The sequence below is a fragment of the Ursus arctos genome, unplaced genomic scaffold (genome assembly GCF_023065955.2).
Source record: "Ursus arctos isolate Adak ecotype North America unplaced genomic scaffold, UrsArc2.0 scaffold_36, whole genome shotgun sequence".
NCBI lineage: Eukaryota > Metazoa > Chordata > Mammalia > Carnivora > Ursidae > Ursus > Ursus arctos.
The window spans coordinates 6,633,942-6,650,804 of NW_026623050.1; the positions used below are offsets into that span (position 1 = coordinate 6,633,942).

The following is a 16,863-nucleotide window of genomic DNA, read 5'->3' on the forward strand; positions in this document are numbered from 1 at the left end:
AATCCACCATCATTTCTCCTGTGAATGATTACAGTAGCCTCCCAACTGTCTCCGGGGTTTTGCCCTTACCCCCCTTCAATCCTTTCTCTATGAAGTAGTCAGAATGAGCTTTTTAAAATATAAATTGAATAACACTCTCCTGCTCTAGTAATTCAATGACTTCCCACTACTCTTGAGATAAAATCTAATCTCTTTACCTTTGGCGGGCAAAGGTTGCCATTTGACTTCTGATTTCTCCAGCTTTATCTGTATGGCTTTCCTCCCATCTTCCATTCCCTGCTAGTCATTCCTGCTTTGGGACTTTGCATTTTTCCTCTCTCCCCCATTGTTCATCTGATGAACTCCCACTCACCTTTTTTTTTTTTTTTTTTAAGGATTTTATTTATTTGCGAGAGAGAGGGCACAAGCAGGGGGGAGGGGCAGAGGGAGAGGGAAACAGACTCCCCACTGAGCAGGGACCCCCCCCCCCAACACGTGTGGCTCGATCCCGGAACCCTGGGATCATGACCTTAGCCGAAGGCAGATGCTTAATTGACTGAGCCCCCCAGGCGCCCCGAGCTCCCATTCATCTTTCATTAATCAAACATCACCTTAGTCACCTTCCCTGACTATCGAATTTCAACTGTTTCCCCAATTTTCTCTCTCATAGCACATTGTGCTCTTCCTTCATAGTTTTACTACAGTTGGTAAATATATATTTATTTGAGTATTTTTCCCACTTAATTAAGATGTAACTAATGAGTTTGTGTGATTTTTTGTTTCCATTTTCTAGATCGTAAACTCCAGAGGGCAAAGCCAAAGTCAGTCTGGATATTTATTTCTCCGCTCCCATCTGTTCTTTTAGAAGAGTGGTCTGGCACACAGCAGGTGCTCAATATATATTTATTGAGTAAAATGAATGAGTGCATTAAGTGCTTGAGAACCCTGCCCTGTTCTCTAGGAGTAGCTCTGACTCTCTGCTTAAAATCTGGGTAAGTGTTGGGGCACCTGGCTGGTTCACTTGGTAGAGCGTGGGACTCTTGATCTCCCAGTCATAAGTCCAAGCCCTCGTTGGTCATAGAGCTTACATTTTAAAAAAATAATTAAAAAACAAAAAACAAAACAACTATATATATATATATATATATATATATATATATATATATATATATATATATAATTATTATTAAAGTTAGGACTGGGGTGCCTGGGTGGCTCAGTCAGTTAAGCCCCCCAGTCTGGGTTTTGGCCCAGGTCATGATCTCAAGGTGGTGGCATCAAGCCCCGCCTGGGGCTCCCCCGCTTAGAGAGGAGTCCGCTGGAGATTCTCTCTCTCTCCCTCTCTCCCTCTCTCCCTCTCCCTGCTCACATGTGTGCGCTCTCTCTCTCTCTCTCAAGTAAATAAATAAATCTTTGAAGTTAGGACTGAGGGTAGGTGAGGCGGGTATTTCAGCCCACAGACCCTTTTTAAACCTCACTTGCTACTCTCCACCCTGCCCATCCAAATACTCTTATGCGCTTGCCAATCAGGCATCGTGCAAAATCCCTAACAATCGCGGACCAAATAAAGAGGATTGTGACATAGACTCTAACCGTGACCGCGTTTGTGTCTCAAGCTCGGAATATGACAGGGCGGCTCACAGCTCCTTTCAGGCAGGCAAAGTGCACCACTCCCCTCCCCCGCCCAGACCTGGGGCCTCCGACACCTAAAGCTTCGAAGCTCTCGTCTCAGCTCTGAGCTGCCGTACAGCATGGCAGCCTCTAAAGGCGTGGCCCACAGCACGGCTAGCCGTACAACATGGCCGCCTACAAAGCGGGAACCGCTCCTCCTCCCGCCCAATCACCGGAAGTTTCCATTTGAAAGCCCGGCGGCAGACCCGGTAGCTGGTGCGGCAGTTACAGAGGAGCATCCTTTGAACCAGGGCGACGAGGGCTGCGGGCAGGAGCTGCAGGATCCTGGGTTCGACTCTCCCGGGGCGAGGGACCGGGCTGGATGTCGGGGGTGGGCGGGATGGGCTGGGAATGGAGAATTTTCTTTCTCCCGACTTCTTCCCTGGGCCGGGACAGGCCAGGTCGCGCTCTCCGGGGGTTACTCCACCTACTTGGGCCCCCGGAGTTCACAGGGTAACGTTCACCTTGCATCTTCCAGGGCCCAGCCGTGCCGCCTCGTTACGATGACCAGCGTGGTTAAGACAGTATACACCCTGCAGCCCCCCGCTGTGCAGAGCGGCGGCCTGCCGGCAGGTGGGTGCCCACGCCGCCCTGCGGACCGGCGGGGGTGGTCCGGCCGGGGAGTACGAGGGCACAGATCAGTGGCCAGGAAAGCGGGGCGCGTGCAGGGGAAGGGCAATTCATGGGCTCTGACAATCTGCTACCTCCCCTAGAACTGGTCTGTCTAGCTTTATGATGGGGGTTGGAGCAAGGGCCCTGTGGTAGGATTTTAGACGTGTCCTCCCCCATTCCTCTTCCCAAACCTAATCGTGCTGCATTCACTAATTAGATTAAGTTGCTGATTGTTTCACAATATTACTTCCTCAAGCTAGGAATCCTTTTTTATTTTTTTAAAAGATTTTATTTATTTATTTGACAGAGAGAGAAAGAGAGAAAGAAAGAGTACAAGCAGGGGGGAGAGGGAGAAGCAGGCTCTCCACTGGGAAGGGAGCCCGATTAGGGGCTCGATCCCGGGACCCTGGGATCATGACCTGAGCTGATGGCAGACACTTAACCAGCGGCGCCAGCCAGGCGCCCCAGGAATCCCTTTGTAAACAATTGCCAGTTTTATTTCCAGATCTGGGCTATCTGGAGGGCCTGGGTTTGTTGTCAGGGAGATGGGAGGAGAGTCATTCGAGAAGCGTGATTCTTAGGTTCGCACCAGGTCTAGTTCACATTTGTTTCTGCACCATGTCTCTTATATAGTGAGTTCTCAATAAATTGTTGGGTGAAGTGAGAGAGAGGAGCTACTCCTATCCAGAGTGGTCCATAACCTTGGGAGAAGAAACAGGATTAAAAACAATTTTTGATTGCTTTCCAGCTGGCTTTGTGGGGTTGTTGTGGCTGAAAGTCATCTCCTAGGCGCTGCGGTAGTGGAGCTGCCTGAGCTCGAGGGCAGGGCACAAAATAAGCTTCAAACATCAGAACCTGTGGCGGGAGACTTTAAAGTAGCTGTTTGAGGCTCCTTCCCAGAGGTCTCTGTGCAGCTGGCTGATGAGCCACAGCAGGATTGATCTTGTAAACAGGCTTTTCTCAAAGGCTTCCAGGGTGTTTTTGTTTGTCTTACCTGGCCTCGGAACACCTAAATGGTAATCTGGTATCAGCAGGACCTAGGAGTTGGGGGGGGGGGGGCACTGCCCCTTGCATTGCCTTTGGCTTGGAGACCAGTGCCCTCTTGTTGAGTGGAGAGTGGCTGGCTCTCCCGAGCCAAGTTGGAAGTTTTTACCTCAGCTTTCTATCCCTGGCCCAGCTTTACAATCCTATATCATCTCAATAGTTTAATATTTTAAGGCTATCTCCTAGGTTTTTTGACTCCGTAACATACACATGTAAAAAAGAATCCAAAGTTAGAAAACATTATGCAGTGAAGAACAAGTCTCTTTCCCTTCCTCGACCAGCCATCCAATTCCCCTCCGTAGTGGCTCTCATTTTTTTTTTTTTAAGTATTTATTTATTTGAGAGCGAGGGAGCGAGGGAGGGAGGGAGTGAGGGAGTGAGGGAGAAGCAGACCCCCTGCTGAGCAGAGACGGGGGCTTGATCCTGAGAGCTTGACTGAGTCACCCAGGTGCCCAGCATCTCTCTTTTCTTTCTTTCTTTTTTTTTTATTTAAGATTTATTTATTTATTTGACAGAGAGAGAGACAGCCAGCGAGAGAGGGAACACAAGCAGGGGGAGTGGGAGAGGAAGAAGCAGGCTCCCAGTGGAGGAGCCCGATATGGGGCTCAATCCCAGGACTCCGGGATCACGCCCTGAGCCGAAGGCAGAGGCTTAACGACTGAGCCACCCAGGTGCCCCCCGCATCTCTCTTTTCAAGGAGACAGTCTTTGTTAAATCCTGCTAAGTTTTTCCTACAATGCAGTCCTTAGGCTCTAGCAAGTACAGATTATTAGAACTGATTCCAGTCAATGAGGAGTGTTAATTTTGATCAATTTATTATTAACACCTTTTCGGGGGGGGGTACATTTGTTACTGTGTATAACTTACTAATACTTGAAAGAGGAGGTAAATATGTTCCCCCAAGGTTACCTTTTACTTCAGACAGAGACCTGGGACACCTGGCTGGCTCATTTGGTAAAGCATGTGACTCTTGAGCTCAGGCTGTGAGTTCAAGCCCCACGTAGGGCATGGAGCCTACTTTAGAAAATAATAATGAATAAATAGATAAAAACAACTATGCAACGGTTAAAAGAGAACCTCACAGCAGCTTGAGTGTAGCCTTGGGGGAGTGGGCAGAGGGCGGAGGAGCTTTGCAAGATGGTTGGGTTCCACCGGTTCTGGAAGAAGGCTCCAGCTTCTGGAAGGTTCCACCGGTTCTGGAAGAAGGCTCCAGAGGACTGCTCTGCTGACTGCCACACCGCCTCTCATTTAGCTCTTTGCTTGCATCGACATCCATGTTCACACCGGAACCCTCGGGCCCTTCAGTTTGCTGTATCATCAGGCTTTTGGCTGTCCTCAAATACACTGCACTGTCACCTTCAAAGGATTTTGGTTTCCATTCCCAGTTAGTCTAGAAGTCGTATTCTTCCGAATTAGTCTTCGCAAATTGAGATGGGCCAGGATGAAAATACAGGGTTCTGACAGCCTAGAACGGAGCTGTTAACAGCGTTGCCGCTGTTGGGTCACGTGATGCTTGAGGTTTCACCCGCTTGTCTTCCTTTGCAGACACACAAACTCGAGCCACTTCTAAGAGCCTATTACCCGTCAAGTGCAAAGAAGTGGATGTTTCCAGACTTCATTCAGGAGGTTCAGAGAATGATGTTACAAAAATCACTAAACCAAGACGAGAGAATGGGTGAGAGTCAGATCATTGGTATCCAATGAGAACATCTTGCTAGAAATTGCTCAGTATCAAGATTTAGAAAATAGGGGTTTTGAGAGCACAGGCAGCCAGGGTCAGTGGCCCGGAGCAGTGGTGTGTCAGAACCCTCTGTGTCGAGCAGTTCTGAAGAGGCCCAGGGGTTAGGATAAGAGGTACTTTGCTCTCTCACCACTTGCTCTGAGTGTGCAAACAGCAGTACGGTGGCCAAATGCCAGGTCTAAGTGGTGGTGGGGGTGGGTGGGGCTGCTTGTGAGCTTAGGTTGCTGGTGTGAGCGTAGTCCCACCCAGGCTGGTGTGTGTATCCGTCTACTCAGTTCCCACGTAAGCCAGCTTGACTCAAGGCAGCCACACCACTGTGAGCCATGACAGGTCTGTCGGGCCGTTGAGGTGGGTCAGGAGAGGATCCCATTCCCTGTTCATAAGCCTTTTCCAATAGTCTATAGGCTGAAACAAAAGTGCATGGGCCCTCGGAGCTTCTCAGACTGTTTGCGTTGTATGTGGTCTCTGGTTTTTTCCTCAGAAAACCAGGCTCTTTGTTCTGCCTTGTTCACAATGCACAGAACAGCAGTGCTGCCAGTCTCTGATTTCTTTGTCGTTGTTGCTTTTAACTGAGGTGTGGTAACACACACCATATTAGTTTCAGGTGCACAACGTAACGATTAGATATTTGTATATATTGCAAAATGATCCCCACAATAAGAGCAGTGAACATCCTGATTTGTTTTTGCTTCTCTAGGCAGGTAAAAGCTGCAGACACTGCCATGAGGAAGAACGTCAGAAAGAGGTGAGCATCAGGGTAAGCGAAAGTTGGCTGCCATTCTAAGGTGGTGGATCTCAGGCCTGGTTGTGCCTCAGAATCACTCGTGGGTTCGTGGATTCTGGTTTGGTGTGTGACAGCCTGGGCGCCACCGCAGAAATCCGAGTGGAATTTTCAGGGGTGAGGCACAGCCAGGTTTGAGAACCGCTGGCAGAGCAAGGATCTGCGGTGCTCCCATTGAGAACCAGACGAGAGCTTTCTGGGCTCCATGCCAGGACCGCTGCTGACTGGCAATCAAACCCTCAGCTAGAGCGCAGGGAGAGGCGCGTGGCCTCCAGGATAGGGGACACTGCCATTAGTGACTGAGATGGCTGCGGTAGAAATCCTGGGGAAGGATCCGTCTCTCTGAGGCTAGCTTGGATGCTTTGCTTCTGAAGACAGAAATACTACGAGCTGGAAAGTTTATAGAAATAGGTTCTAATTCTAAATCTATTATTTGGGCATGTCTTAAAAGTTCTGAAGATAGGGGCCCTGGCTGGCCCAGTTGGTAGAGCATGCAACTTTTTTTTTTTTTTTTTAAGATTTATTTATGTTAGAGACGGTGCACATAAGCTGGGGAGGGGCACAGGGAGAGGGAGAGAATCTCAAGCCGACTCCCCACTGAGCATGGGGCCCCGATATGGATGGGGCTCGATCTCATGACCCTGAGCCGAAATCGAGAGAGACACTTAACTGACTGAGCCACCCAGACACCCCGAGCGTGTAGCTCTTCATCTTGGAGTTGTAAGTTCGAGACCCACTTTGGGTGTGGAGATGACTTAAAAAATAAAAAAATTTTTTTAAATTCAAGAAGGGCTCTGAAGACACTGAAAAGAAGTGATGATGGTAATGGCTATTATTTATTAAGTATTTACTGTGTCAGTAGCTGTGCCAAGAATTCTACATGTATTCTCTTTATTTATTTATTTTTAAAGATTTTATTTATTTATTTGACAGAGAGAGTGAGAGAGCACAAGCAGGGCGAGCAGTAGAAGGAGAGGGAGAAGCAGGCTCCCTGCCAAGCAGGGAGCCCCATGCGGGGCTCGATCCCAGAGCCCTGGGATCATGGCCTGAGCCGAAGGCAGATGCTTAACTGACTGAGCCACCCAGGCACCCCCCTGTCTTTATTTTTCATAATAATATTATGAGACGTGGGTATTATCCTAATTCTAGAAATGAGGAAACAAAGCCTCATAGAGGTTATGTAACATACTGAGGGTCACATTCCACTATATAATGAAGCTGAGATTTGAACCCCTGTTCGTAGGGTGCGATAGCCCATTTTCTTAAGACCTCCACCTCTTCATCTAAGCAGTTGTCATTACAGCTACAAACCATTGAGTAAGCAGAAATCAGAGGAGGAGCTCAAGGATAAGAACCAGCTCTTAGAGGCCGTCAACAAGCAGCTGCACCAGAAGCTGACTGAAACTCAGGTAAGAGACCCGCCGGAACTCTGTCGGCACTGCACCAGGTAATGCGTGGACCCCTGAGCGATGGCCCCTGGGGGAGGAGAAGCTTGTAATGCCCGGGCGCCTGAGGGGAGGTAGAGAAGACTCCAGAGCAGGGGTGGGAAAGACCACCCTGCAGAGGGGGACCCGCCTGATCTGTCTGCATGGCGCCCCGTAGGGAGAACTGAAGGACCTGACCCAAAAGGTGGAGCTGCTGGAGAAGTTTCAGGACAGCTGTTTGGCAATTTTAGAGAGCAAGGGCCTCAACCCAGGTAAGACAAAGACAGTACACGGTAGCCTTCGGAGGAGTCAGTACACGTGCCCCTTCCTGGGGGGAGTGTGGCCGGTGTGTCAGGAGTCCAGCGGGGCATCAGCCGGCCCATTCAGCGCAGGGTTGCTTAGCAAAGCAATACAGATTGGGACGATTCTTTCTTTCTTTCCTTTCCTTTCTTTCTTCTCTTTTCTTTCTTTCTTTCTTTCAAGATTTTTTATTTTTAAGTCATCTCTACACCCAACGTGGGGCTCAAGCTCACTCAAACCCCGAGATCAGGAGTCATGTGCTCTATGGACTGAGCCAGCCAGGTGCCCTGGAGGAAGTTTTCTTTGTTCCCTTGCGGTGTTGACTTAGCCAGCAGAATTTCAGATGGTTGTGGTTATCTCCTATCTGAGCCCTTTCATGCCATATTCATTTGGTGCCAGCAAGTATGCCAATAGACCAGAAATATTTTATTTCTTTCAAGGCAGATAGCAAACATGGTAACTTTCCCAGGTGGGAAAAGACAGAGGTGGCACTGTTTCAAGGGCTCCTAAACCCAGCTCCTCAGGAGAATCACAACGGTTAAATGTGATTTCTGTTCTGACCCTGTCGCTAGAAAACAGAGTCTGTAGCAAAGAGGGGAGTAGAAGGAGGACTTGCCCAAAGACTCTACAACAGCTTCAAACCGAGTTGAGGAGGAGCCTGAGAATACCCAGTGAAGGGCCCCAGGCTTCTTTGAATTCAGGAACACTGACTTCTTCTTTTTTTTTTTTTCTTTTAAGGTTTTATTTATTTATTTGACAGAGAGCACAAGTAGGCAGAGCAGCAGGCAGAGGGAGAGGGAGAAGCAGGCTCCCTGCTGAACCGGGAGCCTGACACTGGACATCCCAGCACCCGGGGATCCTGACCTGAGCCGAAAGCAGATGCTTAACCAACTGAGCCACCCAGGCGCCCCAGGAACACTGACTTTGAATGCTGCTGATCAACCTGTACATTTTAGGGTTTATTCTTTATAGTCACCATATATGTTTCTGTATGATTTTAATTTATAATGCATGTGCACTACTTTTACTGAAAGTAATAATTCCTTAAGCCCAAAAAGCTTTGAAAAATAGTTTTTTGTGGGGCACCTGGGTGGTTCAGTCAGTTAAGCTCCAGACTCTTGATTTCGGCCCAGGTCATGATCTCAGGGTCGTGGGATCCAGTCCTCTGATGGGCTCTGTGCTCAGTGGGGAGTCCGCTTGAGATTCTCTCTCTCCTGCTCCCCCTGCCCCTACCTCACTCCATGCTCATGCCCTCTCTCTCTCTCCTCTCTAAACTAAATAAACAAATCTTTTTAAAAATTTTTTGCATAAAAATACTTTTTTGTATTATAAACAAACAAAATCCAACCAATACATTTCCTTTGGACAAATTTTCTGCTAAGCTGAGGAGAGAGCAGAATGAACTTTTAACCATATCCAAAGCTAGAGAGGAAGGAGGTAAAATAAAGCTCTGAGGGTAGGTGTAGGTGGCCCTGCCACAGTGAAAACTCAAGAGAAAGTCAGGGACCAGACTCTTCGAGAAGTTTCCCTCACGAATATTCCTGTACTTGTCCGTGGAGGGGTTTTTAGTTTTCGTTGTAGGTGCGGTTCCCTAAACAAGGCTGACTTTGTCATTTGCATCAGTTTTAGGTACTGAGACCCTGGCATCACAGCAAGAATCCACCGCAGATCACACGGACTCTATGGTGAGGGCATGGGTGTGAGTGGGTAAGGGCCAAGTGACCGTGGGGCTCTGCCCAGCCAAGAAGGTCTCTGCCATGTGCTCAGCAAACCCCAGGAAGCAGCCTTTGTTTTCCACGATAGTGGAAGAGAGCAGTGGATATGTACTTAAAATAGAATATTTTCCTTGGGAGGCAACTTTGTGCTTATAGATGTGAGTCTGAGTTGAAAATATGCTACTTTAAGATGTATGTTAAGATGGACCTGTATAGAGAACTTTCTGGTTTCTCTATTCTTCACTTTACCAAATTTCTCCCCTTGTCCATTTACTGAGAACTGTATGATGGAAAGGTCCAGCCTGAATTAAATTTGGCTTCTTTTTGGTTCCCTCACCAAAGTCAGAAGGTAGTTGTTTGGGATTAAGTCTTTGAGCTTCTATGCCCTCTCCCCAGGAAGATCAGTTGTCATCTTAGAATCATAGAATACTGGCTATGGAAGCCTTCCTCCGCCACCCCCAGGCTAGTAGTCACCTCTTCGATGGCCACTCTGTTTTGTCCGTATTGCCTGTGTAACATAGAGCACATGGAAGTGGGGTGGGCTGTCCATCCTGTGGACCGAGTTCCTCCAGGGGTGCCCAGAAGAGAGCCCAGCACGTGGGGACGCTCAGTAAACACCTGAACGAATGGAAGGGTTGTTAGCAATCATCTAATCAACTTTGGTTTCATATGAAGAGATTAGTTTATATGAAGAAAGTTTTCACATATCAGTAAAGTTTTGTTACTACATTGTACTTTCCTCTTAGTTGCTGTTAGAAACCTTGCAAGATGAGCTGAAGCTTTTTAACGAAACAGCCAAAAAGCAGATGGAGGAGTTACAGGTGAGAGGCCCACATCACCCTGGGGCAGGATTACCATTTCCTCCCACAGTGGGTGGGGCTCTGGAGGGCTCTTTCTTTTTAATAAACTGCTTTGTATTAATAGATTTATAGAAAAGTTGCAAAGATACAGAGAATTCAATGCCCTTAATATTAACATCATATATTATCGTAGTATATTTGTCAAAATTAAAAACCAACATCGATGCATTACTATTCACTCAATTCTAAGACTTCACTTGATTTCACCATTTTTTTCAACTGATTTTCTGTTCCAAAGACTCAGAAATGTTCACATCTACAGGGCTTGAGGCAATGTGCAAAATGCTAGGTTGCTCAATGTAAGAGGTGGACCTGTGTGAGGGCTATGCTTTGGAAACTTGGTATCTCAAGGAAACGTGTAACAGGAAACCCGATTCTTAAGTCTGGACTGCTCTGGATTGCTTGGAAGAATCAGGGGACAGTACACTGAATCCGAGAGGATTTCATGGCTCCAGTTTAGATACAGGAGTCTGTAGGAGAGAGAGAGAGACCATTCCTAAAACCAGCACAGATCTACAGATCTAAAATCTCATGTCTGTATTCGAGTGGTCTTCTTCGAGGGAAGAGAAGCATGGTGTCCTGAAACGGTATTGCCTTTCATGTGAATCAAAGTCTTGTGAGTGTTCGCTTGTTTCTTTTTTTTTTTTTTTTTTTTAAGATTTTATTTATTCGACAGAGAGACAGCCAGCCAGTGAGAGAGGGAACACAGGCAGGGGGAGTGGGAGAGGAAGACGCAGGCTCATAGCGGAGGAGCCTGATGTGGGGCTCGATCCCAGGACTCTGGGATCACGCCCTGAGCTGAAGGCAGACGCTTAACGACTGAGCCACCCAGGCGCCCCATCGTTTGTTTCTTTTTGAATGTCTTTCCATGCAGGCCTTAAAAGTAAAGTTGAAGATGAAAGAAGAAGAGAGGGCCCGGTTCCTAGAACAGCAGACATTATGTAACAGTCAAGTAAATGATTTTACAGCAACCCTTGAGGAAATGGAGCAGCTATTGGAAATGTGATAAAAAGCAAGTGACCACATGGCTCCCTCAGGGGAAGCCACTTAGGACATCTGCTTCTTGGCCAGGACCTTCTAGGACTCACCAGCCCCAGAATGGAAACATCTTCTGCAGTAGGATTAAGGATGGTCTATGCTAGAATGGCGGTTCCTCCTTTAGGCAAGTGTGCGCCACCCTCAGACTGGTGGGCTCTCCCGAACCCCACACACACATAATCCAGGCCGACGAGAGGGGGCCCCCCGGAAGCTTGGATCAACGTTCTAGGCAACAGAGCGGCAGGCCGTTAGAGTCAGGAGACGAAACCAGCCACAGCCAGAGGATCCCAAAGGTCACATCCAGATGCGTGGGAAGAAAACCTTAGCGGTGCAGGGGAGTGCAGAGGCTCCGCAGGACACGTCACTGAGAAGCGATGCCGTCCCCTTCTAACCCGGAACACATTCGGTCTCATCCTGGTCGGGCTCTCTACCTCACTGTAAATTAATGCGAAGTTATTGCAATGGCTTAATACATGGGGGGAAGGTATAGATAGCGATAACACCTACCTGAAATAATACACCTTGGAGCTTTTAATCGAAATCACTTCTGCTTTTTTTTTTATTAAGCGCTACTTTTAAAATAAATATTTCTGTGACTATCCGGACTACAACATTGAGAAATGAAAATAAGCCTTTTAACTGAAGTCTGTCCACTGAATACTCCTGACCTGATCCAGTGAACAGGTTCAAGACTCCAGTGTAACCCAGACTATCTCTCTTCCACTTCAGTGCTCCGTGGCTAGCCCTGTTGTCTTCCAGGAGCGGTAGCTGGTCTTCTGGGGGTGTCCCCTGTTCCTAGCAGCGGGCGCCCGACTCTGTCCCCCAGCTGTGTGTCACTGGCTGCCTGTGTCCTCCCTCTATTCCTGAGCCTGGTTACCTACTGCTCTTTGCACAGCCAATCCTAGGCCTGGCCCCGCGGATCCTTAGTCAGCTGAAGTCCGTGGTGGGCTTCCCCCCCCCCGGTTCACCAAAGGCACAGCTCTATTTCAGTTTTTAGTTGATCGAGGCAGACTTTGGCTTTGGCTATCTTCCATTTTTTTTCTGCATCTTCCAATTTCTTCACCAACCCCACCCCCCGCCTCCACTCTTGAGCCTTGAGGCTACCGCACAATCAGGCCAGGTAACACCCCCACCCTAACGTCAGGGCTAAATTTCTTTGCCTTCACACACAAACATCCACACAGTTGCTGATGTCCCAAAAATTATGAGGGGGAAACTCAGTTACCTAACTCTCACCAGTGAAAAGGGCTAAATATTTTCTTCTACCCCTTTTCAGCATGTTTATAGTTTAAAAAGATTGTTTACCCAAATGCATGTGTAATTGGCATTTCTGTCCCCCTCCCCCCAAAAAAGTTCTACTTGCTTCTTGGAAGGAGGAGGAGAACTCAGCTGTGGGATTCTCCCCTCCTTGTCAGGCCTCCCTAGTTAACACCTAGGACTGTAACTCTCAAGGCCTGTGACTCCTCTCGCCCAGCGCCGAAACCCTGCTCGCGGGCAGCCTGGGCTCCCAAGGGGCCTTCACCTCACGGTTCTCAATCTCACCAGCTGGCACCCGTGCACCTTTGCCTTTTCTCCAGTTTCCTCCGACCTCTGTTGCTGCAGCTGCCTTTTGTACATGCGGAGGTGTTCTAGATGCTTAACTTGGCGCCTTGGATGAACTCATGTTATGGAAACTCAGCACACAGAGGCCTGTACCTTCCACTTTGCCAGGCGCTATGGGAAACTCACGTAGCACGGCATTCGTAACCTCAAAGATGCTTGCCATCTGTTTGGTAAAACTTACACGCGCGGGTGACATATAAGTGAAATAACAAACAGCAACACCTGACTCAGTGCGTTGTGCGGCACAGTCGTGCGCTCTCGTACGTCGACATGGGCTAGTTTGGTTGGGGAGGGCTCGATGAAGGAGGTCGACTGGAGATTGAAGGAAGAGTGACGTTTGGAGAGGCCAGCTAGAAAGCGGAGGAACTTCGGGTCGGTGAACACGCGGAGGTTTGGGGAGCGGGCAAGCTCAGGTCAGGGCAGCTCCACTTCCGTCCCCCACACCTCGCCCTCCGCACCTCTCCTGCTGGCTGTTCCGGAGTTACGGCCTGTGCGTGAAACTGATCATCTAGAAAATAAAGTGCTTCCCTGAGTCTTGTGAACTGCTCTACAAATTATACCCCCAAGGAGGGGGGTCTCATTGGAACCTCCGGGGAGAAAATAAAACCATGCAATGCTGAAAGAAAGAAAGCTAAAGGGGTATCCAGATGAACCTTGGGGAAGTGAGCTGGGAGACCGGGCTTGTTCAGAGGTTCGAGGTGAGAGAGGATTATGTCTGACACGTAATTGAGCACTGGTACTGTGTCCTACACGGTGCCTATACACAGAACTCCCTGCTGCACTTCTCAGGTAATCCTCATGACCACCACAAGGTAAGCACGATTACCTCTTTTTACAGCCAGGGAAATAGGCTCAGAGATGTTAGGTTGGTGTCCCCAAGGCCAAACAACAAGCAAATATCGGAGAAAGATTTGAGCCAGGAAGTTAGTGGGGATGGGAGGTACTTGGTGTTAGTAGAAGTCTTGAAGATCCTTGAATGCCAGGCTAAGAAGTGTGGATTTTTATCATCTAGGCCAGAGGTTTCCAAACTTTCTCAGTTCATGATGCCCCTAGTTAGAGTCTTAGTAATGTTTCTGACACCCAAAGAAGTATCGATGGTTTTATTTTAAGAGGTTAGATCCAACAACTTAGTAGGTATTTGGAAAAAATATTTTTATTTCATTTTTAAATAATGACAATCATTCACTAATGAAATTGTCAACACAAAGTGAACGAACTTTTTAGAATCTCTAAAAGTAAGGAGGAGGGGTGTCTGGGTGGCCCAGTAGGTTAAGCTGCCAACTCTTGGTTTCCACTCAGATCATGATCTCAGGTTGTGGGATCAAGTCCCGCCTCGGGCTCAGCGCAATCTGCTTGTCCCTCACCCTCCTCATCTGTGCCTCCCCCATCCCCCACTGTCTCTGTTAAAAAATAAAAGTAAGGAGTTTTGTTAGGACAGCTGCCTGGGTAAACATGACCTTTAACAAGAAAGAAAGTGCTCCAGTGTATGAACAGGTTTTTTGTTGGTTTTAAAGGTTATTTATTCATTAGAGAGCTAGAGCACAGGCAGGGGTAGGGTCAGAAGAAGAGGGAAAAACAGACTCCTCACTGAGCAGGGAGCCAACATGGCGCTCCATCCCAGGACCCTGGGATCATGACCTGATCCGAAGGTTGAGCCACTCAGGCACCTGGGGAATCAACAGTTTTTATGGTGTTATCCTTTTTAACATCTTGTAAAAGCTCAAAAGATTACTTTTTTAAGATTTATTTGAGAGTGGGCTGGGGAGGGGGGTTGGAATCTCCAGCAGCCTCCCCTCAGAGCCCGAGGCAGGGCTCAATTCCATGACCCTGAGATCATGACCTGAGCCAAAATCAAGAGTCTGATGCTTAACCAACTGAGCCACCCAGGCACCCCTCTTTGTTTTTGTTTTTTTTTAAGATTTTTATTTTTAAGTAATCTCTACACCCAACGTGGGGCTTAAACTCACAACCCCAAGATCAAAGTCACATGCACTGCCCCCACCTCCAGGCAAATTTCTGAGTTTTCACCGTCTGTCCTCTTCCCCTTTCAACCTGGCTTAAAGACAAAGACAATTACAGGAGATACCCTAAAGTCCCTGAGTCCCTGAGGTACTCTCCTTCACAGAGACGGAGAGCAGACTAGAGGTTACCAGGGGTTGGGAGGGGGAAGGGCAGGGGGTTATGGTCTGATGGGTACACAGTTTGTTTGGCAGGATGAAAAATTTCTGAAAATGGATAAAGTTGTGATGATGACACAGCATTGTGCATATACTTAATGCCACCAAATTATACACTAAAATATGGTCAAAATGGCAAATTTTATGTTATGTATATTGTACTTTTTAAAGAAAATATACTGAGGCTTCACGAAGTATACTAACCTTAAATGTACACATCAATAAATTACTGCTCCCCTCCAGAAAGGAGCGCTCTTCCAACAGAAAATCACAATCTATGGGTATTGTCTTTTCTTGAACTACATATAAGTGGATTTGCCCACCGCATCAGTGTAAAATGTATTGGCATAAATTGCTCAAAATATCCTCTTGTCTTTTTTGTATCTACAGGATCCGAAAGCTGTCTTCTTTTTCATTTTTGTTATCAGTAATTGGCAATTACTCTTTTTTCTTGATCAGTCTTGTTAGTGGTTTATCAATTTTATGTTGATTTTTCTCTGTTGTACATCACTATTTCATAATTCTATTCATATTCATTTCCCTTCATATATGGGGTTTTAATTACTGTTCTTTTTCTGCTTTCAAATAGGAATAATTTCAATTTTTCTCTTCTCCGTATATGCCTTAAAATTATAAATTCCCTTCTATTAAAGGGCTTAGCAAAAGTGACTCCACTTGGGACCTGTTATTTCTTTTTAACATCTTTATATCTCTAAGGGCCAGATAGCTGCATCCCACTGGTTTTCGTTTGTCATATTTTCATTATCCTTCCATTCAAAATATTTTCTAATTTCCGTTGTGATTTCTTATTTTACCTATGGGTAATCTGGCTTCTTGTCTTATTACTCTACCAAAACAGTTTTCACTAAGGTCACCAATGACTCGCCTGTGGGCAAATCTGTTGGACTTTTTCAGTCTTTGTTTTGACTTTCAGAGTTGCTGAAGACACTATTAACTACCTGCTTGAAGTCTGGAATCTTGGCTCTCCTTGTGTTGGTGGCCTGAAGTCTTGCGGAGAGACATTCTTACCCCTTTGGCTGAGCTGTGGCTCTTGAAAACAGGGTGAGGTAGGGGCCAAGACCCTGCTTGGGGGCTAGAAGGAGAACCTCTATTTGGGGTTTAGAGGGGAAGCCTTTTCTCCACTTAGGGGAGACCCATCATATGTGAAGCAGTGGGGTGACAAAGCATTTTAGTCTGGACAAGCTCACAAAGCCTGGCTTTTGTCTTAGCTGTGTTTCAGACCATGGACTAATGGGGTGCTGTAAGAAACAAATCATTGTCACCAAGTATGAAATCTCCGTTATTCCTCATTAAAAAACAAAACTCAACAGAGTAAATCTGAAGACCTAATTGGCTTTATTAATCAATTCATGAATCAGGCAGCATCCCACCTAGCAAGTAGAGGGGAGCTCCAAGGAGGTGCAGAAAAGGAAAGGTTTTTAAAGGTGGCAAAGAAACAGAAAAAGGGAATTATGAGCAAAGAACTGATTGTTTCAGGCAAGGTCTAAAGTGGAACACAAGGCCGGTGTATATCAATAAATTTCCCAGTGCTGATAGGAAATTCCCATGTTGAGTGATTAGAGGTTACATTTCTGGGGCGGTGAAACTACAGTTAGGTAGTAAAGTCTTGGTTTACTGATTCAGAGCCTTAAGTGGCTCCCCTATGGCTCTGTGGCCTTCTTTTTAATACTCGTAACACACTACTCTTCCTTTTCTGTATCTTCACACCCGCCCACACCACAACCCTATTTTTAAAAAGTTCTGATGTTCTCCTTGTACATTAAATAATTTGGAAGACAGTCAGTCTTCCGCATAAAACTACAGAATCACTAAGCCCTGTTACATAATAGAGCAAATTTTACTGGCTTCTAACAATGTGCACATCAGAGCCAGCGCTACTTGCCCAATCCTAGAGATCC

The 16,863-nt window shown here is 47.0% G+C and overlaps 1 protein-coding gene across 1 annotated transcript; it reads left to right on the forward strand.

The window, feature by feature from the left end:
• Positions 1-1,730: 1,730 nt before the first annotated feature.
• KNSTRN (kinetochore localized astrin (SPAG5) binding protein) lies at positions 1,731-11,754 on the forward strand. The gene is made up of 9 exons (XM_026479814.4): positions 1,731-1,939; positions 2,129-2,223; positions 4,852-4,981; positions 5,745-5,792; positions 7,132-7,237; positions 7,431-7,524; positions 9,176-9,237; positions 10,014-10,088; positions 11,002-11,754. The coding sequence occupies exons 1-9, from the start codon at positions 1,731-1,733 to the stop codon at positions 11,131-11,133; spliced, it is 951 nt and encodes a 316-aa protein (XP_026335599.3). The 3' UTR covers positions 11,134-11,754.
• Positions 11,755-16,863: the final 5,109 nt, after the last annotated feature.